The sequence below is a fragment of the Sprattus sprattus genome (assembly GCF_963457725.1).
Source record: "Sprattus sprattus genome assembly, chromosome: 15".
Classification (NCBI taxonomy): Eukaryota; Metazoa; Chordata; class Actinopteri; order Clupeiformes; family Clupeidae; genus Sprattus; species Sprattus sprattus.
This window is the reverse complement of record NC_137913.1, coordinates 17,369,493-17,395,632: the sequence shown is the minus strand read 5'-3', so window position 1 is coordinate 17,395,632 and position 26,140 is coordinate 17,369,493. Positions and strand designations below refer to the sequence as shown.

At 42.8% G+C, this 26,140-nt stretch overlaps 1 protein-coding gene across 1 annotated transcript; it reads left to right on the top strand.

Annotated features, from left to right (window-relative positions):
- Positions 1–6,998: 6,998 nt before the first annotated feature.
- LOC308376315 (disintegrin and metalloproteinase domain-containing protein 9-like) lies at positions 6,999–21,118 on the top strand (the record flags this gene model as incomplete). Its single annotated transcript, XM_080852610.1, has 22 exons — positions 6,999–7,077; positions 7,703–7,806; positions 7,930–7,988; positions 10,141–10,219; positions 10,646–10,722; positions 11,021–11,237; positions 11,749–11,814; positions 12,148–12,216; positions 12,707–12,876; positions 13,553–13,628; positions 13,963–14,111; positions 14,244–14,409; positions 14,570–14,662; positions 14,754–14,949; positions 15,067–15,160; positions 15,462–15,645; positions 15,879–15,959; positions 16,051–16,156; positions 16,294–16,417; positions 19,482–19,551; positions 20,879–20,943; positions 21,082–21,118. The coding sequence occupies 22 exons, from the start codon at positions 6,999–7,001 to the stop codon at positions 21,116–21,118; spliced, it is 2,361 nt and encodes a 786-aa protein (XP_080708736.1).
- Positions 21,119–26,140: the final 5,022 nt, after the last annotated feature.

The window sequence follows — 26,140 nt, the reverse complement described above, 5'->3', positions numbered from 1 at the left end:
CCTCAATTTTCACTCGATAGCATCATCACCCCAAAGAGAAGCCATGAAGCCAGTGGTCGTGATGTTCGTTGTTCTGATGATGATCGCACTGGTGTGCAGTAAGTACGGTTTAACTTTACTGTCACTTCATCTAACTCAGTGTTTCCTGTTGGCTAAATCAGCATTGCTTATATTTACGGTTTTCTACTGCCATTGAAAATCAACTGTACTGTTCACTCCTTCCAGATGCTTATGCATGTGGTGCTGGTGGTCATGGGACATGTCGTCCCGGAGGTTGTCATAGTAACGAACATAGCGTTACTGGATCCTGTGGTAGTCGTCCTCCTGCAATTATAGTACCGTAAGAAGAACAGGTTTTTATCCATAGACATATTTGGTCCTTTTTCTGTGTGCATGTGACTTGTGGCATGAAATTATATTTCTTTTGTCAGGTGCTGTGTTCCAAATGGCATGTGAAGAACATCCGTAAAGGACGACTGTGTGAATCAAGCAACATGCATTAGCCTATTGTTTTTTCTTCTTTCATTTAAGTTTAGTTAAAAAAAACTTACACAAGAGGTGGAGTAATCATGATTTGCGTTCATGCTAGTTTGAATAAAATAAAAAAAAACAACTATAAGTATCTGTGAATTAATTATTATTTTTATTTATTTAGAAATATGCAAGGGTTTTAACATACATTATTTGAATGTGCTTATCCTATTGTCCAGGGACCTTGATATCGTACAAGGAAACACACATCACAAAAGGCACATAAAGCTTGGATAGGAGATGGAAATAAGGAAGATAACAAATAGATGGCTCTTTTCATGACAAATGTATTTACTTTACAGTGCACATAAACTGTGATAGGACTTCCCAGCACATTGAAAATAGGTTAAGGCTAGAAGGCTTAAAACAGCAACTCATCAGTTGATTATATTTTCTTAACCAATCAAATGAGAAATCCTTAGGAAAAGGGTTGGGTTTTATTCATAAAGGAAAACAAACATACAAACTAAGAAAGAAAACACTTGACTGTCTTTTGATAACTTGTGCATTGACCTTCTTTGAAGGGTCTGTCTGGTACCGTAAAAATAACTATATACATAGAACCGGTAGGAATGTGTGTACTTGAATTAAATACATACAGTATACAGTACATCATATAAAGTCTGCTCTTCTGGGAGCTATATACACCGTATATTTCACTCAAACCATATGCTGGTAAAGTCTCCGTGGTGAAGTTGGAGATGGTATGTCAGTCTTTCCATTTTGTATGTTTCATTATATCAATCCAATCATCGATCAAGGGAGCTTGTTGCGTCAGCCATTTACAGGTTATGGCCTTTTTACATGCAGTTAATTAGATGGACATGAGCTTCTTGTCTTTAGCATTTATCCTTTGTGGAAAGTTACCCAGGTATAGAGAGTCAAATCTGAAGAGAATATTATTTCGGAAAACCTCCTGTAAAATCTGATGGACACTTTTTCTGTATGGGACTAACACTGGGCAGGACCAGAGTATTTGATAGTGATGTCTCCAGCAGTCTGAATCAGTAGTGTAATGGCGCTTTTGTTGAGGGGTTATGAACCAGATTCTTCCAACAAAATTCCCTCCAGCTCAGAGAACTAGTAGTTTCCATTGTGTTTGGCAAATACCATACCAATTGTCCTGAGAGACAACATCATTTGTCTCACTATCCCATTTCTCCTTAATATAAAATCTCTGGTGGGGATGAGTCCGCTTACAGGTGGGAGATTGACCATCTGGTGACCTGGTGCGGGCAGAATAACCTGGAGCTAAACGCTCTGAAAACAGTGCAGACGGTTGTAGACTTCAGAAGGAACCCAGCCCCACTCACCCCCATCACCCTGAGAGACTCCCCAGTCGACACTTCGGAGTCCTTCCGCTTCCTGGGCACCATCATCTCCAAGGACCTCAAGTGGGAGCTGAACATCAGCTCCCTCACCAAAAGAGCTCAACAGAGGATGTTCTTCCTGCGGCAGCTAAAGAAATTAAACCTGCCAATGACAATGATGGTGCACTTCTACACCTGCATCATCGAGTCCATCCTCTCCACCTCCATCACCATCTGGTACGCTGCCGCCACTGTCAATGACAAAGGCAGACTACAGCGTGTCATCCGGTCTGCTGAGAAGGTGATTGGTTGCAATCTTCCATCCCTGCAGGACCTGTTCGCCTCTAGGACCCTGAGGCGGGCGGGTAAGATTGTTGCCGACCCCTCCCACCCGGTTCATAAACTCCTCGAGGTACATCCCTCCGGCAGGAGGATGCGGTCCATCAGGACCAAAGCCTCATGCCACAAAACCAGCTTTTTCCCGGCTGCAGTTGGCCTTGTTAATAGTCAAAAACCATAGTTATCAATTGGGATCAGGTTCCTAATTGCAGGGACTCCGTTATAAGAAATCGTAGTTGACCTAGTGTCACGGACCAATCGAAGAACTTTTTCATTCACGCCAATAGGCAGAGAGACGTGCGTCGTGCTTGGGGACCCGCCCCCTCAGGAGCCCATAAATACCGAGGCGCACTCATCTCACTTCCTTATCAAAACTCTTCGTGTAAGATAAGGACGTTCCAAGGACTATTTGACGCTCTATTCCTGGCGGTCGTACTACTTGTTTCTATTTTTAAACTTAACTCGATGCGAGCTGGTGAGTTTCAGGTTCTTTAACCCTCACTACCTCAAGAGTGCTTCAAGTTCGACTCCCTGTACAGAAAGTCGAGTTTCACTGTCTCTGTCTTGTTAGGCTGGCCGGTCTCTGACTAGCCTGCTAGCTAGGTTTGTTAACCGTGTGTTGGCTGTGAAAGTGTGCCCTGTGATAGTGTGCGACTCCAGAGCCGACCTGGGAGCATTCCCCGGGTAGGGCTGGGCGTCCCTCCAGCCCCAGGCAGTTCAGTGTCTGCGGTGACAGCCGGTCACGACTGCCTGACTCCCTCCCCCTCGCCTGCCCTCTTGGTCGCCCCAGACCCTGAGATAGACAAGCTACCCTCCGTTTTTTCCAATCTCTCCGGAGCCCAAAAAGATTTGGGGCCGGAGTCGGAGAGTCTGCTCGACTACTCCGACGGACATGCCCCCGGGCGAGGAGGAGGAGGCGCGTATGGAGCTGGATGTGTTACAGTTACATCCAGGACGCTGGGCCAGCAGATACAAGAGGTGGCGATGAGGGCGGCTCACCACCTCTGTCTCCCTCCCCCACGATGCGCCCCAGCCAGAGACCCCTCCTGCCAACGCGAGTGGTCAGGCATCAGGCGGCTCTGGTTGAGAAAGCCCATTTAGCGGCTGGGCAGGCGGCGTGTTCTACGAACACGGCTGCGCTGCTACAACGCTATCAGGCGAAGCTCCTGACAGAGCTGGCAGCAGCGCTGAGGAGCAGTCATGAGACTGTAGTAGAGCTCCGACGCACAACCGATCTCTCACTGCGTCTCACACGCCGCACCTCCCAGGCTCTGGGGAGAGTCATGGGAGTGAGTGTGGCAAGCCAAATTTGAGGAGCAGCAAAAGACCAAGGAGGCATTCCAGGCTTGGATGCCTCGCTCAAGCAGGTACTTACTCATCCCCAAGAAGGATGGAAGTTATCAGCCAATACTAGATCTATGTACACTGAACAAAGCACTAAAAGGGTTGAAGTTCAGAATGCTGACTCCACGCAAGCTCGTTCTGTTCATACAGCCAAACAATTGGTCCGTATCGTTAGATCTAAAGGATGCCTATTTCCATATACAGATTCCCCTCAGGTATCAGAGATTCCTGAGGTTCAAATTTGAAGGAACTGCATACCAATTTCGTGATCTCCCGTTCGGCCTGTCTTTGGCTCCGAGGGTATTCACGAAATCCGTGGACGCAGCCATTGCTCTGTTAAGACGAAGAATAAGAGGAATATGTATCCTCACTTATCTGGACGACTGGTTAATATGCGCCCACCAGGTCCCTCTGCTGTCAAAGGCTGCTAGGGATGATGGCGTCAGCCGCGGTAGCGTTGCCTCAAGGGCTATTACGCATGCAGCCATTTCAGATATGGTACCTCTCCATGAAGCTCAGCTCCACCAAAGACAGGTTATGCAAGCTGATGTTGAACGCCAGATGCATGAGGGCGCTGGCGATCTTGAAATCACCCCAGTTCTTCACCACAGCGGGCTCGATGGGCGTGGTGACGCACCGCGCCGTAGTGACCACAGACGCCTCCACGGCAGGGTGGGGGGCGGTCTGCGAGGGAAGGTTAGTGAACAGCCGCTGGTCCGCAGAGCAGGCCGTGTCACATCAATGTGTGAGAGCTACAAACAGTGTTTCTAGCCTTGCAGCATTTTCTGCCCAGATTAGATGGTCATCACGTGCTGGTAAGAATGGACAACACTTCCGCTATGGTGTATATAAACCGCCAAGGAGGAGTTCTTTCTCAGTTACTGTATCAATGGGCAAATCGCCTGCTCCTGTGGGCAGCGGCGCATTTCCCCTCAATCAGAGCAGTACACATACCAGGCCAGCTCAACTACGGAGCAGACCTGTTATCGAGGGGCAACCCCCCGGCGGCAGACTGGGGCCTGCACCCTCAGGTGATAGAACAGATATGGCAATGCTTTTACAAAGCAGAGATGGACCTGTTTGCCAACAGAGAGAACACCTGTTGCCCACTGTTGCCCACTGTTGCCCACTGTGGCGACAGCCCCCCATTGGGCGTGGAAGCGCTGAGCCACCAGTGGCCCAGCATGCGTCTATATGCGTTTCCCCCGATCCTGCTTCTCCCACTGCTTTTAGGCAGGATAGCGGTCGAGGGCAGGGAATTACTATTGGTGGCCCCCCACTGGCCCAGTCACCCGTAGTTGGCAGATCTAATCAGAATGTCTGTGCAGCCATCATGGGAACTCCCTCTGAGGAGGGATCTCCTATCGCAGGCGCACAGATCGATCTGGCATCCCCAGCCAGAGCTATGGCGGCTCAGAGTTTGGCACCTGAAAGGCCTAGGCTCCTAGCCTCAGGTTTGTTTGACTCAGTGGTGGCAACGATACAGAGCGCACGGGCGGCTTCGACCTGGTCTCTTTATACGCTAAAGTGGCGCAGTTTCGAGAGGTGGTGTGTTGCGCGTCATTCTGGAATTTCTCCAGCAGTTATTTGATGAGGGGAAGGCTGCTTCCACTCTCAAGGTTTACCTGGTAGCCATCTCCGCCTGCCACGCAGGTATTAATCATAAATCCCTGGGCTGTCATCCACTAGCGTCATGCTTCATGGCTGGTGTGAGACATCTCAGAGTGCCGGACAGGCACCTTGTGCCGTCATGGGATTTACCGATTGTTTTACATGCTCTTACAGGGCCTCCATTCAAGCCCCTGGAGACAGCGGACATAAAATGTGTTTCGTTGAAAACGGTTGGCACTAGTGTTGGCACTAGTGTCAGCAAAGCCTGTTGGTGACATGCAAGCCCTGTCCGTCAGTCCATCGCGCCTTCAGTTCCCGATCGCTGGGGACAAGGTAGTGATGAGACCTAATGCTGCATACACACCTACGGTGGTAGCAGTCCCGTTCTGTAATCAGGTGATTGAGTTGGCAGTGTTCTCGCCTCCTCCGTTTGCTTCGGCAGAGGAGGAGCGTTTGAATACGCTGTGTCCGGTGTGCGCTCTCCGTTGTTACGTAGAGCGCACCGAGACATTCCAACGATCAGATCAGCTGTTTGTGGGCTTCGGGGCACAGTCAAAAGGCAGACCTCTGTCTAAACCGAGCCTCTATCGTTGGTCATTTTGAAGACTTGGTGCCCCTGTAACTCGTCAACAGTGTGATGTAGAGAATTGGTAATACTTTGTACTAGATCTGAGTTCGATAATCAGAAGAGCCAAGAGCCATCAAGATTGAGGAAAACTGGAGCTGGTTTAATAACATACACACGCCGAAGACGTGGAGACAGGACTCCGGAATCCAAGATCTAACTAGCCACAGAATACAAACTGTTCTTATACCCATCAGAAATCCCAGAATAGTATGTAACTTTGCCTACTTCTCATATGACATTTCCCCAAGTTACCTCCAAATAAGAGAGAGCTTGTTCAAAATAGGTGGAGACGATTTGTCTAATGGGAAGTCACAGGTGGCGTCCCGCTGAGTGTCAAGGTATACTGAAAGCGCACATGAGTGTTATACTATTCATAAGTGACAAAACGCTAATTCAGGACTACAAGTGTTTCTTGGCTTTATTTATTTTGCCACTCTTACAATCTTCCTCAATGCTTCAGCAACATTACATTTATAATATTTTCTAGGGGTGCCAATAGTTGTGTCACATGTGAGAAATGTACTTCAATTAAAGGCAGGGATTTCTGTATGAGATTAGGGTAATTCACCAAAAGGTACATTTCTTATAACCCGTTTATTTTTTTAAATAATAAACAATGATTGTGGAGTGGATTGTATTCATGTAAATCACATTGAATTGCCTCTGTGAATGAAACATGGTATATAAACTTGCACAGTATGACACAATTCAGGCATTACCGATATAACCTAGTATAACCTATTTAGTGATAGAAAGTCAATGATGATTTCTGTGTTCCTGAAACGGTTCTCTTGGTTCCATGGGTGAAGGGTTTGCCTCTGTCCACATGTCCTGTCATTGAAAACCTGCAGTGAATACAAAGTGAAAAAGAAAAACTGCCTATATTATCAGTCACACGAATCTATCCAGAACCAAGATCATGCTTAACGTCAATCCTATCCATTATAGTACAACACTACATCGATCCGATGTTTCCACTCTCCTAACTGGCTACGTTGACAGAGTTCCGTTGTTAGTCATGTCGACTTCCTTTGCCAGTCAATGATGACAAACTTGACTTGCGGTTAAGAGTATATAAATTCATGTGTGTGTATTGAGATGATGTTCATTTGTGTGGATATTGTGTTTTTTTTTTGGACTATATGGTATATAATATATGTCAAATAAAAGCAGGCTGCATTTAAAGTTGTATTATTCTCTGTTGAATACGCCACTCCTAATTTGTCTGAACAAACATGGAGAGAAGATTATATCTTTGCTACCATATCGTCTTCCTCACTGCTTTTAGCGTTGAGTTTGTCAACTGCAATAGAGGTAAGTTGCTACATGCGAACTGTAACAACATGTCATTATCTTTTTGCATCATGTTAGTGTATCACCTAGCCACAATTTATTGACGTTTTCGTGTCGTTATAATGTGCGCAATGACAGCCCTCTATGTTATGATGTGATGATTGAATTGGTAGGTCACTATTTGTTCTGTGGTGAGGTGACCCATTGCTGAATGATTATATTTGTTGAGTTTAAATATGGAAGCATTTAACCCTTATAGCACCTCTTAGGTATATTGTCAATCTTCAATTGATAACTAAAATAAAGATTAGGATGGGAAGCCAAGTGGTACTATGTGCTGATCTGGGAGAGAGTTGTTCCCCACAGAAACAGATTTTTATTTTTTTTATTTTTTTTAAGTGGTTGGAGAACCATAGTTTTCTCCAAATTGCAAGTTAAATTTGGAATAGCTTTTTAATAACACACCATTGAAAAGGGAGCCAGTTGTGTGTGGACTCAACCAGATTGGTAACAAATCAACAATCTATCAGTTGAACTATATGAAATGTCTATACATTCTGTAAGGTATTCTGCATTACTGTAAGGTTTACCATACTATTTGCTATCATACTATATTAAAAGTATTCGGTCACCATTCTATCTGTAGGCTCTGCCTCCCAGCAAACCTCCCGCTTTTCTACTTATGAGGTGACTGTACCAAAACGCATGACAAGACAGAAGAGAGATCTGGATGACCAAGACACAGGGAAGGTAAATATCAAATCCACATCTCCCAGGTGGAAATGTACTTTACTCTAAACTAATGTGTCCTGTTTGTTTCTCTTGGCTTGATTAGCTTAAAAACTTTTATTTTGTATCTAATCTTTTTTAAAGGTGTCTTACACCATCCAAGCCCAGGGCAAGGAGCATGTTGTGGTTCTGGAGAGGAATAAGTAAGTGTCACACCTGTCTATCCAGTCATGATGTTCACTCATGTCCATCAGTAAGCCTTTAGAACAAGGACATTGTGACATGCAGTTTCATGTACATCACCAGTAACACGTAGGACAAACCATATGTAAGTACGATATGTGGTGATTAGGTGAACTGATTTTGGTGGGAGGAGGAGCAGAAGAATGCGTTGGCTTTAATGCAGCCTAGAACTATAGTTATTTCAGAATTTTCATAGACATTTGTGCCTTTTCCAGGTTATTGTGCTTATTGCACATGCAAATGCAAATATGCAGAGAGTTGGTTACAAGAACCCTCTGAGACTTGGAAGAGGCTGCCATTTATGTTAGTGCAGTCAGATAGGTCATCTGTTGTTGACTTAACATCATCAACACTTAACCTTGATAGGCCATTGGTATGCATGAAATAAATATGACATTTATCAATAGGTTTAAATAAGTGTAAATGTGTTAGGTTAGGTCAAAAGCTTTCTTTCTGTTGATGCACTTTCCTTTGAAGGAACAATGTGTAGTTTTTAGTGGGATCTATTAGTAGAAATGGATTTTAGTAGTCATTATAATATTTTCATTGCTCCATAATTACCTTTCACTATGAATTGTTGTGTTTTCGTTATCTTAGAATATCTACATAGTTGGTCCTCTTCCACAGAGTCCGCCATGTTGTACTGTCATGTTTCTACAGAAGCCTTGAACAGACAAACCAAATCACTGGCCTGAGATATGGCTTTTCACGTTGTTATGCCATTTGACGGTCATCGCAAGTCCTCGCACACACTTGTAAAGGGAAGGTCATTCAGTCGGCTGCAATTCAGCAACCTCACCACTAGATGCTCAAAAACTACACACTGTACCTTTAATTGAGCACCATCTAACAAAATGCTCAGGATATCTACATTTTTGTGAGTCCAGACCAGTAGCTAGTTATAATGATCTTAAATCTAAGAAAATTCCACCACATAATGGTGACTTATCTGTGGCTATCTGGCTGTGTATTCCAGAATGTATGAGCATCTTTCTTAAACAAGAGCAGGGCCGTCTATCAATATAGAATACCCCCTAAAATGTGCCCCCTATATAGACTACCCCCTAAAAAAGGTAGTATCATTGGCGAGGCATGATCCAGCTACAATCTGACAAACTGTTTGTGAAGTGTATTTAAGCAGTTTAGACAGAATCAGTATGTTTTAATCAACAAAGGTTTAAATGGCAAAAAGGGACCAATTGTGATTGTGGTTCAGTTGTGGTTTTGATCGCATTGTTTTTACATATTTAAAAAATTATGTGATCACATCACTTAAAAATTTAAAAACCTTGCTGGGTTTAGAGACTTCAAAAACAGATTTTCCCGAAACTTCTTTGGTTTGACTGAGGATGTGATTGTGGATTTTTGGTAGCGTAGGAGAGACACCATGTGTTCTTCCTTTCACACCAGTTATGCAAGCTTTTCCCTGAAAGGAAATTAGAATGAGGAACAGATTGTGAAATGTGGCTTGACTAGTGCCACCCCCAGCCCATGGCTAGCCTATATGCTGATGCAAAATATATCATGCTGTCCCAAGTGCTGCAACTGCATTAAAACGTGTACAAACTGTCAGTTTTGTTGGATAATCTGTTGCACAACTCATTTCTTTCTCTTTATCTGAGTCAGTGCTGTCACTTCTATTTAAAAAAAGTCCTGAGTATGATGTTTGTGTGAGCGTGTGTGGGTGTGAGTGAGCGACTGATTTTTTTTTTCAGATATTGTGTAAGTAATGCACTGCATTACCACACAGCTGGGGTGAGCTAAACTCAGCGAAGTGTGTATAGCAAAATTTACGTACATGTGATGGAGATCTTGGTTGTCAACACATCATGGTCTGACAGAGAGGCCCATGTGGCTGCAGACTTATTGTAATTCATAGAATTGCATCTTTTTGTTTTGTTTTGTCTATTACAAAGAAAGGCCAAAAGGGAATGAAGTGACAAAGAGATGACTTAGGACAGCACTCTGCTCACACACAAAAACACACCCCTCAAAAAGCTTCTACCTATGATGCATTGAAGTGTGCCCGATTGGAAATGAATGTTTATTAAAACAGTACAGGTACTGCATTATTAATCCGTGTTTTTTCATCGGGATGTGTTCTGTTCACAGACTTCTGCTTCCTAAGGATTTCACCGTTTACACATATGACAAAGATGGCTCCCTTATCACTGAAAGACCTGACATGCAGGTAAGACAAACAAACACAAACTGCATATTCACTATCTTTTTCTAGTTATTGTTTGCCCAATGCTGTGATGTGTAATCCATGACCACATATAGATCATACATACAACACACAAACTCACATCTTCCTGAACCAACACAAAGACTTATGGAGTCAAGCGAAACATTTCTGTGTCAAAAAGATGGGGGCAGAACTGTTTGGAAGGTCAGACATGTTGGTCAAAGATGAAGCATTTAGCAACATCATTTCAAGCACTGATATGCTCAGTTTGTAACAAGAACCTTCTTATACCTTCCTAAACTAAAACTATACTGACAGGGGAGCCTCTCTGACAGGAGAGCAGGTTACTATGGAAACATACACGTGTATAATTTTGCAAATGTACTAATCTTTCCCTAATGTAAATATTCACCCTTCACTCCTATCCAGAATCACTGCCACTACAAAGGCTATGTGGAGGACATAGAGTTTTCGTCTGCATCTGTCAGCCTCTGCTCCGGATTCAAGTAACTTCCCATTTTGCTCTGGCTGAAACGGAGTGTCTTTGACCTTGTTGTTTAGTTGTTGTTAGAGTGATAGCTTGTTTGCTATCTACATTATGTTCTTTTTGGGGTATCACTTAACATATAGCTTTAACTCAGTGTTTACTACAATAAAGGAATCTGCCAGTGCAAAAGGATTTTCAAACTCATATTGGTATCACGAGAAACTAACTTCCTTATAGAATATCTTGACCCTCACCACATGTCTTGACTTCAAAGAGATGTGCATGTGTGTTACATGTTTGTCTGTGTGCCTTCTCAGTGGGTTCCTGACGATAGGGAACGCTACACTTGGGATCGAGCCTCTGGAGGGTTCCTCTGACTTTGAGCATGTGGTGTACCGCTTGGAGGATGAGAAGACGGAACCTCTCAGCTGCGGAACCCCTCACACCCATCGCCATGATGACAACGACACCTCTTCCACTGCCCAAACCATCGTCCACTCTCACAGTGACGTATCTGTCAGCCATCTACTCAGAGTGAGTGTGAGCGTGTGTATGTACGCTTGTTTAATTCCATTTATTTGCACATATACGTATATACAGTATGTTCCACAGGGTCAAATTAGCCAGAAACAGTTGAGAAAAGTCGTGCAGAACATATTGCATACTCAATTTGAGCCTGCTAGTGGAGTCTGTTTTGGGCCCCACGCAAATTTCAAAAAAATTGTCTCGAAAAGTAACGAGAAACCTCTTTTAGAAACCTTCAAAGTGCATATACTGTATAAAAATGCGTATTCCGGGCATTTTGAGAACAAATTCAAGTGTCTACGACCTTCAAAAGCTGAGATACAGATGTGCTGGACGTGTGCTAAAAGGGTGTGGAAAAATCTCGATGTTCGGTCTGGTTACAGTAAATGACAGCAACCTAGAGTTGTTACTCATGGTCAAATTAGCCAGAAACAGTTAAAAAAGTCATGCTGCTCATACTTCATACTCAACCTATTACCTCCTACTCCAGTAATAAGTGAATGTGTGTGTTTTTCACCAGGGGAGGCGAGCTGTAATGCTGCAGACACACTACGTGGAGCTGATAATCGTGGTGGATTACAAAGCAGTGAGTAACATGTACACCAACCCTCCATCATTAGGTCTAGTTGTTCATATGAAGCTGATTTCTCATTTCCTTATTTTCCATATTTGTTCCAAGCATTCACCTGATTGGTAAAACATTTTATAATTGTTGTCATTACTAAAATCGAGGAGTAAGCTTTCATTGATTGAATTAGATAGTGGGGCAAAAAGTCTACAAATTATGTTTCAATAGGACTCAGATAGAATGGATTCGTAAATGTTATATCAGTGTCACAAGACACCAGTTATATTCCTTATCCTCGTCTCTCCTCTTTTCTCTTCTGCTGTGTTTCTCGTCCTGTTTCCTCACCAACAGTTTCAAAAAATGAATAATGAGACCCAGACTCGAGAGTATGTGATGCAAGTTGCTAATCGCCTCGATAGTGTAAGTAGTAAAGTGAAATAGACATTATTTGTATCTTTCTGAGTTTTTATGACACTGACACACATTCTTCTCTTTTCTGTAGTGCTTGAACTGAATTTTTTCCTTTAAATTCTCTTATGCTTTTCTTTTTCATTCACTTTCTCACAAAGCTCAAACACTTTGTCCTTCTCCTCACCATGTCCTCCAACCCTGCAAATTTTTACATTTTTCATTTACATTTAGTCATTTAGCAGATGCTTTTATCCAAAGCGACTTACAAGGATGTATTCAGATTTTTTTTTCTTTACACTGATGGCTCACTGCACAATTGGGGGCTCAGTGTCTTGCTCAAGGACGCTTCGACGGGGAATCGAACTCCTCAACCTTCTGCTTACTAAACGACTTTTCTACCTCCTGTACCACATTCTCTCCCCTTCTTCTATTCCCTTTCTCTACAATTCTTCCTCATCTCTCCTCTCTGGACCCATCCCTTTGCCCTGACCTCTTTTAGTTGTACGAGACCCATAACATCCGTGTGGTGTTGGTGGGGCTGGAGATCTGGACGGCAGGGAACCTCATCAATGTGACCAGAGATGCTGTGAATGTGCTGAGCCGTTTCACGGACTGGAGGAGGCAAAATCTGATGCCCCGCCAACGCCATGACTCTGCTCATTTTCTGCTGTATGTGTGTGTCTGCCTATGTGTGTGTATCCTTCTATGTGTGTGTGTCTGTCTATGTGTGTGAAGCTGTTTATGTGTATGTGTCTGTCTTTGTGTGCGTGTGTGTATCTGTCTATGTGTGTGTATCTGTCTATGCGTGTGTGTCTGTCTATTTGTGTGTGTATCTGTCTATGTGTGTGTATCTGTCTATGTGTGTGGGTCGGTCTATGCGTGTGTATCTGTCTATGTGTGTGTATCTGTCTGTGTGTGTGTATCAGGCTATGTGTGTGTATCTGTCTGTGTGTGTGTATCAGGCTATGTGTGTGTATCAGGCTATGTGTGTGTGTCTGTCTATGTGTGTGTATCTGTCTATGCGTGTGTATCTGTCTATGTGTGTGTATCTGTCTGTGTGTGTGTATCTGTCTATGTGTGTGTATCTTTCTATGTGTGTGTCTGTCTATGTGTGTACATGTAGCTTTTTATGTGTGTGTGTGTGTGTGTGTGTGTGTGTGTGTGTGTGTGTTTCTGTGTGTCTGTGTGCAACCATTTAAATTTCGGGTCTTACTTTTATTTGCAGACCCAAATAAATGAAACATATGTTTATGTGTGTGTGTGTGGTGATGCTGGGGGGTGTTCTCTTCTCTTTTTGATTCCACCTTCATGCTGTTCTCTCCTCCCCCACTGGTCTCTCCTGTAGGCATCAGCGACTTGGAGTCTTAGGGTTGGCCTATCTTTCCACTGTCTGCAACGATTTAAGTACGGGAATTAACACTGTAAGCCAGCAGAGCCTCATATACAGTCCTAACATGAATGTCCTTCCTTCACTTGACAAAAACAGTGAAAAAAAGCACCAGACCAGAAAATCCACCAATAATAAAACTCTGTTGAATGTTGTCTGTTGTTTATATGACACCCATGTAAAATCTAATTCAGTCTGTCAGATGTGATCTTCAAACTATTTATATGATACATCTATATGAATTATCTGACATATATTTATAAAAAATGTGTGCTGACCTGTTTTATGAGGAGTCACTCTTTGGGTCCCGTACTAAGGAACCTGTCTATTGGGTTGCATTCATGACATTACCCATGTTCCGTTTACAGTATGGCAGAATGAGCTCTACCTCATGGATCATGGCTCATGAACTGGGGCACAACCTGGGATTGGCTCATGATCATAAGGGCTGCTACTGCTCAACTCTTAAATGCATCATGGGCGCCCGTCCCAAGTGTGGAAACTCATGTGATGATAAGTGAGTGGAAATCTGATTTGTACGTTTGTGAATGTGGGGGGATTGGGTGAATAACAACATGCTTTGTCCTTCAAACTCTTCATCTGTCACCTTTTCCTGGACCTCAATCTTTATTCTTATTTCTTATTGCAGAATATTTAGCAGCTGCAGTGCTGATTACTTTGAGTCAAAGATACTGAGTCTTGGCCACAAAAACTGCCTGCTCAACATTCCACAGCCACACGAAACCTACCGCAAGCCCTACTGCGGCAACCAGTTAGTGGACCCAGGCGAGGAGTGTGACTGTGGCTCTGAGGAGGTGTGTTTGTGTGTGTGTGTGTGAAGCAGGGTCTGTGTGTTTCTCTCTATAACCCCTGTACCCCACTGGTAAGATGGGGCCAGGGGGAAATATTTTCTCTCTCACTGTCTCTCTCTTTCTCTCTCTCTCTCTCTCTCTGTCTCTCTCTCTTCCTTCTCAGGAGTGTGAGAAGGACCCATGCTGTGAACCAAAAACCTGTAAGCTGAAGTCCTGGGCTCAGTGTGCCGATGGTGAATGCTGCAGGAACTGTAAAGTAAGTAATCTCACACGAGCTTTAATAACCTTTGAGGACGTATATGTACGTGTATATTTTTAGGTTGCTAATGATTGTCTTTCACCTTCAGTTCCTGCCAGGTGGCTATGAGTGCCGCAGCCGTTCAGACGAGTGTGACCTACCTGAGTACTGCAACGGCTCGTCTCCTGTCTGTCAGGCTGATGTCTTTTTGCAGAACGGACACCTCTGCAAGGACAGCCAATCATATTGCTACAACGGCATATGCCAACACTACGATGGCCAATGCCAGATTTTGTTTGGCCCCAGTGAGTTTCATCGTCTTTTCAGATCTTTTTCTTTTCAGAAACTAAAGCCCAAGCAGCTTTCAACAAAGAGCACCTGTGTGTGTGTGTGTGTGTGTGTGTGTGTGTGTGTGTCAACAGAGTCAAAGTCAGCTGCCAACATTTGTTATGAAGTTGTGAATTCTAAGGGGGACCGCCATGGAAACTGTGGCAGCAACCGGAAGTGCAGTGCCAGGTTAGCACATGTTGATGCACAAATATGCCCATTCAACATCATACAAACAAGCAGGGCAGTAGTGTTCTATGACAGCATGCCAATCAAAATGGTATGATTAATTACATGTGGTATATGGATACATGCATACTATCTACCCCTCTGCATTTATCAACACCAGTGTTTAAGAAGGGATTTAAATGTGCAAACCTGTGCAATGAATGTATAGGAATTGATATACATATGAAATAGCTGTATGTGTAAGGGATAGGGTTATCTCTGTGTATGTACAGTATGCGTATATGTGCCTGCTTCCCTGCAGGGATGGCAAGTGTGGGAAGCTGCAGTGTGACAATGTGAACTCGGGTACGGTGTTTGGCATCGTCCCCTCCATCCTCGAAACCCGCATCGGTCAAAACAAGTGCTGGGGGGTGGACTTCATGATGGGGTCTGATGTGATGGATCCGGGCATGGTGAATGATGGAACAAAGTGTGGGGAGGACAGGGTGAGCTGGCATTACAGGGAAATGTAGAAAGCATCTGGAACACACACACACACACACACACCCAATCACATACACAAAATGTCAAATGTTATTGTGAACAAGCAGTCTTACTGAAAGCGCAGTACTAATGATGAAAGGTGTGAAATAATCAGAGGAACTGCAGACTTTAAGATTTGATTTGCTGAATCCTCTAATTATATCTTTGTGTGTTTCTGTGTGTGTCTTGTCCTCAGGTGTGCTTGAATCATAAATGCAAGGACGTATCAGAGCTCAAGTATGACTGTGACATGGAGGACAAATGCCATGGCCATGGGGTAGGACAGCGATTCCCAACTGATCTCTCATCCTCATCCAGCTTTCCCCATCTCTCTGTGTCTTCCTCTGATTCATGTGTTTGTGTTGCAGGTCTGTAACAACATTAAGAACTGCCACTGTGATTATGGCTGGGCTCCTCCCTTTTGCAAGGATGAGGGCTATGGGGGCAGCATGGACAGCGGCCCCACATGGAACGGTAGGACAGGGCTGCCTGAGAGGCTGTAAAGTGTAAAGCATCCATATTGAATGAAACATATGAAATAGTTATTCATTTAACCTGAATCTCACTATATATGGGCGTCTCCCTCTTTCTGTCTAACCCCTTTACTGTAGACAAAGATACGTCCCTCAGGGATGGTTTGCTGACGTACTTCTTCCTAGTTCTACCTCTGCTCCTGCTGGGTCTTTTTGTGTTTCTTGGTTGGAACCGGCTGCAACAACAGCTCTGCAAGAGGAGGTGGGAGTCACTTAGGGTTGTGGGATCAGGGACAGGACAGGAAATTAGGTCTTATAACTAGGGATGCACCGATATGGAAATTCTTGGCCGATACCGATACCGATGTTCAAAACAACAATCTAGCCGATACCGATACCGATACCGATACCGATACCGATACCGATATTTGTTTATTTCGTTTTTGTTGTTATTCATTCACGCTTTTGTGCCAGGAAAATAATGAAATCATTATCTAAAAAGCAATGTGTTAAATTATGTCAGCCCTATCACCCTTAACTTTGAATGAGCACAAATTCAATCAGATTTATGAAACAATGCTTGCAATGCAGCCTTACAAAACACAAGCATAAACCCTTAGGGATTGCCATATAAATTCAAGATTAAAACAAATATAGTACAATATTTTTCTTTAAAAACTGCCTGCCATAAACATCGGCCAGTACCATCGGTGAAAGTCAAGTTTATTACCGATAGGCCGATAACATTAAAAGAGGCAAACATCGGCCGATACCGATGTACGGCCGATGCATCGGTGCATCCCTACTTATAACCAAGTTTTGTGTACCCCACATAGCCCTATAGATGGCATATCGATAAGTGTCTGGCACATAGCAATGTATAGTTTGTGATGGCATAGAGCAGGGGTGCCCACACTTTTCTGAATGGTGATCTACCTTTTAAGTGTATGGGTCAGAATTATCTACTAACTACGCACATTATGTGTCTTTTTTAAATTTACAATACCAAAACGAACACACAGTGTCATACAGGCTTTTTCACTTAGGTTTCACACTTAAATGACAAGTTGAATTAATTTACAATTGAGTTTAATTTCCATACCAAACCTGGAAATAACAACAGTAACATCCACAATATAGGCTACTAATCAGCATGTGATTTCATACACAGTGTCATTACATTGCCCATACAATTTAGTAGCCTACATTCATGATAAAAAAAATCCACACATTGAAATGTAACTTTTTTTAACACTAGGATTTTCTTTTAACATACATACATAGATAGTGGCATTTGGCCCACAGTACACACTCTCATACTAAAACTCAATGTTCAAACTGAAACTTTCAGACAATGAATGAACTTTATGTGTACATTGCATGGAGCCATTTTTTTTTGCATATGGCAGGTTCACATTACATTGCCCATATTCAGTACAATGCCTGACTAAAGTCGTGTCACTTATCCAAGTTGTAGGAACAACAGATAATAACTTGACTTGTAGTTGATCAATTGGAATCAGAAATGGCTCATATGAAAGGCAAAGGCCTCTAGATTATGCTTATTATACCAACATAAAGTTGTGTATCATTAATTGAGTTTTATCATGTAATAAGGACAGACAGGTCAGATTGGGTTTGGACAAAAGTCTTGTCGCATACACAAAAATATTTTTTTTAATTTTGAATTTTACTTTGATAACACAAGAATGCTACAATAGCATCAGAGCATAAAGTCATGGTGCCCTGGGGGAAAAAAACAATATCATATATGACTCAGATGAGCTTGGAGGACTGCATCCGTACTGCATCCACTTTGATGTGGAGGCCGAAATATGAGAAGAAGCGCCATCCTGCTGAAGAATTTGCCGTCTCCTGTGGTTTGGAATGTAATCGCCATCAAGAATCCCTTGATATTTCAGGCTGCTGATGTTGCCATCCTCTCGGCAGATCTTTTGCACACCCCCATACAAACCATGATTTTTCCTCCACCAAACTTGACTATGGATGATTCATCAGAAAAAAAATCAACCTTCTGACACTTTTCCACTGTCTATCGTTTTGGCAAAAAAATGGTTTGGGGTTACAACCAGTATGGGTGTGCAGAGTGGATGGCAACATCAACAGCCTGAAGTATCAAGAGACTATTGCTGCCTATTACATCCCAAACCACAAGAGAATGTAAATTCTTCAGCAGGATGACGCTCCTTCTCATACTTCAGCCTCCACATCAAAGTTCCTGAAACCAAAGAAAGTCAAGGTGCTCCGGGATTGGCCAGCGCATCACCAGACAAGAACATTATTGAGCATGTCTGAAGTAGGATGAAGGAGGAGGCTTGGAAGATGAAACCAGTCCTGCAAGACTGCTTTCTTTTTCCATTCCATACTTCATCAATTAGTTATTTGAGTAATTGCCGAGACATATGGATGCAGTCCTCCAAGCTCATGGGAGTCATACACAATATTATTATTTTTTTCCAAGGCACCATGACTTTATGCGCTGATGTTATTGTAGCATTTTTGTGTTATCAAAGTAAAATTAAAAATTAAAAAAAATATTTTTGTGTATGCGACGAGACTTTTGTCCAAACCCAATCTGACCTGTCTGTCCTTATTACATGATAAAACTCAATTAATGATACACAACTTTATGTTGGTATAATAAGCATAATCTAAAGGCCTTCGCCTTTCATAGAAGCCATTTCTGATTCCAATTGATCAACTACAAGTCAAGTTATCATCTGTTGTGCCTACAACTTGGATAGGTGACAAGACTTTTGTCAGGCACTGTAGTAAAAGGAAAGCAATTGGGCTTGACTGTAGTAGGCTATGAGATCAGGTAGATACATTATGGTTGTTAAGGTAATGGTGCAACAAACTTGTTAGCAACCAGCAGACTGGCCTGTCTACACGTCAATCAGCGGGCACATTATAGTATCATCATATGATAGGATGAATTGCTTTTCTGAAAACGCGATTTTTCTCCCGTTTATTTTTTATTTTTTTGCTGAGTTCTGTGAGCTACTCTACTCATTGGCCCTGCGATCGACCAGTCCCAGTCGATCGCGATCGACATATTGGGCACCCCTGGCATAGAGGTTGTACAGTATAAAGCATTTGGAGTGTAGGTTTGAAAATACTAGGTTTAGCCTTTTGGTAGCATTTATCCAAGGTTTAGCATTTAAGTATGTCTGATATACTAATATAAATAGTTAGAAGTAATGTTTTCACTTCAGGAGTTGTAAGTGGTTCCATATGGAAGTAGAAACATGCACCAAAAGAAGAAGAGGTCAATCTTTTTTACTGTCTTTTACTCTCTCAAACAGGGCTGACTCTGGACAGCAGACCAACAACCAAGACCCAACTGCTCAGACTGGAAACCCTTTTAATGATAGAGTGAGTCAGAGCACACACACACACACACACACACACACACACACACACGCACACGCACGCGCACGCGCACGCGCACGCGCACGCGCGCGCACACACACACACATACACACACACACACACACACACACACACACACACACACACACACACACACACGCACGCACGCACACACACATACACACACGTGCACACACACACACACACACACACGCACACACACACACACACACACACACACGCACCCACACATACACACACGCGCACACACACACACACACACACACACAAACACATCAACTGCATAGACAAACACATCAACTGCATAGACAAGCATGGTAAGAACTAAGTTACCACAGATTTCGTAAAATTATCTTGTTGAAGAATGTGTTGGCGTCAAGCAGGTCCCATGGAAACGGTTCAATCATCATTCTACCAACACAGGGCCTTTCAAGAGATTCTAAAACGTATTGTTCAAATCCTTGATTGTGATTGGCTAAAAGCCGTTGTAAAATCCAGCATAACCTTACAATTTGTCCTCATAACATTCTATGATAACATTCCATATTACTGCTCAGCGAATGGCAAGGCAAGGCTGTGTATTCATATAGCGCATTTCATACCCAGTGTTCCATCTGCCTGTTGCGTTGCTTCAAGGGTTGCGTGGCAACGATTTATTTAGGAACTATATTTTTTAGTGGCGGAAGAATGACGGTTTATCATTAAACTATTGTTTCTTAAATTGAATTGTCTTTATTTATGAAACAATATCAAATATTTGTAGTAACTCTGCTTTGCGTTGTGCCTAACAACTCCCCTTACCTTGTTCTAAAATCAGCGCAAACCACGGCCTCTTGGGGCTTATTGCTTAATTAGTCAATGCTTAGAATTATGCCACGGTTGCGTGCATGTAGGCCTATATACAGCTCAGGGCCTCATTTATAAAAAGTTGCGTAGAAACCATCGTACATTTTGTCTAAGACATTTTTAGATGCGTCCGGCATCTCTATAAGAGGGTATGTCCGTCCGTCCGTCGGTCTGTCGGTCTGTCGGTCTGTCGGTCTGTCGGTCGGTCGGTCGGTCGGTCGGTCGGTCGGTCTGTCTGTCGGTCGGTCGGTCTGTCGGTCGGTCGGTCGGTCGGTCTGAAACGCCTGTCTGAAACGCATTCTTTCAATTGTAATTCCCTCCTGTGTCCACAAGGTGGCAGAGTTGAGTTGACGCATCTTGTTGTCCGCTCGGACTTGTTTTTTTAAATCACAAATGATCGTGGAATTGTGCGCAACTGAATCTAGCTAAAACATCAAAAAGCTCTGTTTTATGTGTGTTGCAGGATGTTCAGTCCTCAAACAGAACCTTTGTGCCTTCTGGACTCTGGGTCCCTCAACCACTACACAAGTAAGGTTTCATGGTCAGACACCAATGGCTTATGGTACTGAAATTGGTTAATTACTAGAGATCTGCAATAATAAGATATGATGACCATTCACCTTACTCTCACCCTTTCTCTTGCTCTCTCTCTCTCTCTCTCTCCAGGCTCCATACTGTAGAGACACACGTAAGACCTCAGTGACCTCCTCCTCCTGTACCTCCTGTGTAGTGCTCACTCTACCAATACAAGGGTGTGTGTGAAGATCCAGGCGTTGGTGTATACACATGAGAGGCTGTATAGAGAACCAGCTGTTGGCAAACCAATTGCTCTCAGTGTTGTGAAAATATCAAAGAATATGCAGGAAGTAATATTCTGTTTAGATGATGAAAAAAGTGTTTTCTAAGTCTTTTCTTTTCTTAGACAGCTTAACTTAAAAGCACAGGATAGAATCTCAATACTGTTTATTTGTTCTGTCAGTTTGTTTAATCAGATATATTGAATAAAATATTTTTCACCTTTGCAAGTGGAAAATTGTGAGTTTAAAAAAATCTTTAAATTGCATCTTTAACAGCTCTTCATCAGATTATAGGCATTCCCAGTGTTTAACATGATTCGATTGTCCCATCTGGTGGTGGCAGCGTGTGTGTGTTTGTGTGTGTGTCTGTGTCTGAACTTCTTTTCTGACGGCATCTGTAGTTTCATATGCTTCATTTACATAGGCTCACACTCTAACACTCCTTTCTCTATCTTCATCAACCATACCAACCAGATACTTATTAAGGCGAACATTTGTGGAGGCATTGTGCCCTGTTCACTGATATCTAGTGTGCCTTACACTCTCAAACAGTTAATACAGTTAACCTATTACTGTAACATAATCCAATTAACAAATGAGCCTAGTAATTTACCATAGTAGGCATCCAGGGCCACCTCGAGGCACATTACGCAGGTTTTCAAGGTGTTTTTTTTTTAAGGGAACTAGTTTTATAATATCCTTTAATTAATTTGTATTGCATATGGTCATGTGAAGGACAGAAAAACACCAGGTGCACAGCCTGTTCACTTTTGTGAACAGAATCTTTGAAAATATAGGCCTATATACAGCTCAGTCATATTGTGTGAGTATAAAGTGCTTTGATTATTTCCATGCTTGTTGTATCCCATACATTAGATCTAGTACCTTATACGGGAAACATGGTTATAGTCATAACCCAGCTGATTTTATAGCACATTACCAAACATATAGTCCAAAATACATAAATAAGCAAGCTAGTTAGCTTTTGTGAGTGCCAACTGTGATGTTTGTAGGTGTTTGAAAGGCAACTTGGTTTGCTTTAGCTAGTAAGCATGTTAGGTGAAACTGTGACTGTTGCCTTATAGCAGCAATAAGTAGTTTTTGGCTTGGAGCTCCCCCTAGCGGCGAAACCTGTTGAAATTAGCTTGCTTCGTTTATGACAACCTAGCGAGTCATCAACTTTGCTAACACAGTCAACCATCAAGCAAGTGCAAGACAAGACAAAGCAGGACAGCAAATAAACTACTTACTAATCCAGCAGAAGGATGGCTAGCTGTGAATCGAAATCGCTACCCGATCCTAGTCGCGAATGCTCAGACACAAAGGACCGGGTGGCTCCAGGAATCCTACAGACCGCAGTAACTTCCCTACAGACCCCCAATGGCAATGACGGAGAGGCCATTCTCCATATAACAGTAAAATTAATTGTAGCGGCACAATTTTTTCAAGCTGTTATTAGGGTTCATGCAGCGAAGCTGCAGAAACCTATTGTGTTTCTCTTTGTTCTTATTATTATTATTCTGTGCTGGGATCCTATGGCAGCCCATAGAACCGTCTGGTAAAAAGTTGTGAAATTTGGCACACTGATTGGGGACAGTCCCATGATTCATTTCACCAAGTTTCATGTAGGCAGATGTAGCGCTCTAGCGCCACCAACAGGTCAAAGTTGGACGTACGTTCACACACGTAACTTTTGACCCGTTGGCCCGATTTTCAAAAATGAGGCATCCTTGGAATCCTTGGACCAGCACGAGTTCAACGCACCCTATGACGTCATTTTGCGCCATGATGGATTTTCCGCCATTTTGGATTTTATCAAAAACCTTCAAAATTTTTCACAGGTCACAATTTTTGTCCGATCAACACCAAACTTGACACACATCATCTTCAGACCAAGCCTCACAAAAGTTAAGGTAGTACATCTTCGCAACTAAAACCGTTCGCCCGTGACAGCCAATCAAAGTTTGCGACAAAGTCGCCAGACAGGACGTGGGCTCATATCTCAGCAAAGATTTCATGTATCATGACCAAACTTACTACATGGACCGCTTACCTCATCAGGAAGACGCTTAAAAAATTTGGTGACCTTTGACCTCTAGGTGGCGCTGTAATTAGCAAAAATGCATTTTGGCCTGTAGCTGTTGACGTGTTTGGAATTTCAACTTACTAGTGGGATCTATACATGCTCTTGGAGGTCTTTAGATTGACACATGCAAATATGTGACATTATCATAATTGATCAGGGCGCCATATTGAATTTAGTCAAAAACACTAAAAAGCAAACACAGGTCACAAATTTGATCTGATCTTCACCAAAATTGGCGCAGACCATCATTAGACCATGCCTTATAACTGCATACGTTTATGGAACAATTGACGAAAGCGTTCGCCAGTAGCAGCCAATCGAATTAGGCGGCGAAGCCGCCAAACAGGAAGTGAGCTCATATCTCGGCAACCCTGTAATGTATCAAAACCAAACTTGGTACATGGACTGCTGACCCCAGCTGGGGGACAATCAATACATTTGGTGACCTTTGACCTTAATTTAATCCAAAACACTAAAAAGTTTGCACAGGTCGCAGATTTGATCCGATCTTCACCAAAATTGGCACGGACTTTCTAAAGACCATGCTTTATCACTGCATTGCGCTCTGAAAGCATTCGCCTTCAACAGCCAATCGAATTTGGCCGATTCGCTGCATGAACCCTCCATCGCTGCTTGCAGCTATATTTTTAAGGTAGAATTGTTACATAGTGTTACTTTAAAGGCAAGTTCAAAATTCAGCTAATTGCTCTTCACAATCTAACTGTTAAGTGTGTGCGCTCAAATAAACTATGGTGTTTGTGTTAGGCTATAGAGACTGACCAGGCCATGAACAATTCCAGCCAATCAGCTGGATGCCTCAGGAGCACAGAAGGGAGGGTTGTTATTGGAATGGCTTAAATATCACAAACTTTTCACAAGAATCGCAGACTGCGTCTCTAACTAGCCATTTAAACTTTAGTTTCGGGTGAAGGGACTGGGTAGTTCAGTTGAACAACAACAGCACCAGAAATTTGACTCAGATAAGAGTTTATTTGCTGAAGACCCAGCTGTCTATTTATCATTCCAGTAACTTAATCAGGTTACTCTCACTGATGTGTCAGCTACTCTTTGTTTTTGTCTTGTACTTACCCTGTAAGTAGTTGTAATGCATACTCTAATTTAGTTTCTCAGAATGTATGATGTAGTAGTAGTAGTAGTAGTAGTAGTAGTAGTAGTAGTAGTATGATGAAATGTTGGTTTTAGTGTGACCTTAGCCATGGGTGCACTGGCCGATCCAATTGACAGATGGGGGGGGGGGGGGTTGGTTGTTTGATTGCAAAGGAGATGAAAAAAAGAGTCAGTAAATTGGGGATGGAAAAGGTGGGAAATAGAATTGGAGGCCAAAGGAAGATAAAAAGGTCAGTGATATAATGTACGGGACTGGGATAAGTCAGAGGGCGATACACCTAGGGGTTAAGGGTGGGGGTGAGGTTTAGGTTATGGGGCCTGGACTGGGATCCATGATAAGTGCTAAAGTTGAGGTAAGTGCTTTTATAAAGTAAGTGCTCGGGAAAAAATTAGAAAATTGGAATATGCCAAGCAAAAAAGTGAGTGGGTTACAATCGGAAGGTAAGGAAAACAAAACAGAAAAGTGCATATAAAGATAATTAAGATAAATGAAGCAAAATTTTAAGGATCATCAAACTGGCTGTTTGTAGAATCACATAAGAAAAACAAGGAGGGACAGAAGAGAATGATACCAAATCTTTTTATTAAGTGTATGGGAGTCTGTGGAGAAAAATTGAATGTTAGAAATCATTTAGTCCAAGCGGGAATTTGGTGTTAAGTTTATTGACCCAGATCCTTTCTGCTCTCTTCCTCTGGGCGGGAGTCCAGCCAGGGTTGTTTTCCAGACCACAAATGTTAAGGTGTAGTGTATCGTGAATCTGAAAGTGACTGACTAGGTGAGTTGTAAGGGTATTCTTGGAAATGGTGTAAAGGTGTTGCTTCAGTCTAGTGCGGATGGAATTGCCTGTTTCTCCTATATATTGCAGATGGCAGAGGTGACAAGTGATGATATACACCGCATTGGTGGTGTCCAGTGAAAGAGGAGAGTTGGGTGCTGATCTATGTGAGTGGCGGTTAGTGATGAATTTCTGCGGGTGAAAGTAAGTGTTGTGTGGCGGAGGTGTGGGTGGGGGTAGTCTAGAGAAGTGAGATTTGATAAGTAAATCCTTGAGATTTTTATTTCTACGTAGAGCTGAAATGGTTCTGTAGGATCTAAAGGGGGAACAATCTAATTGAAGTTGTGTAAAATGTTGTTTTAGGGTGCTGCGTAAGTGGCTTGTGGTGTGAGAATAGGTGGTGATGAGTGGTATGAGTGAGAGGGTGTTGGGGTCGGTGACGATGTTGAGGTTAGGGTCAGGGTTGGGTGTAGGACTAGTGTGTTGAGAGTGAGAGGGAGCAAGAAGAGCCTGAGTGTCCGTTTTGATTTTCCTTAGGAACCTCTTTGAGTAACCACGGGGGCGAAGGGCAGTGAAGAGGGTGGTTATCGCTTCCTGGATATCTGTAGGGAAGGTGCATATTCTATGAAAACGGATGATTTGAGATTTGATTATACCTCTGCTGCTGTCAGTGCAATGCCCAACTTCTTGAGTCATAAGAGTCTTAAAACCAGTGTTAAAATCAGCACTTCCCTAATCAAATTCACTGAATCTGCACATCTGGTATTGCATAATCAGCTCTGCATTTAGTTTTTCTTCCAGGGCCATTTGAACTTCCTTTACTCTGGCCAATAGCAAGATTCCATTTGACTATTTCAAGACTGACCAAATACGCTACCACGTACAGTGTTCCTATACACCTGAGTGATAACCAAAAGAGCAGCTCTGCATTTTAGAAA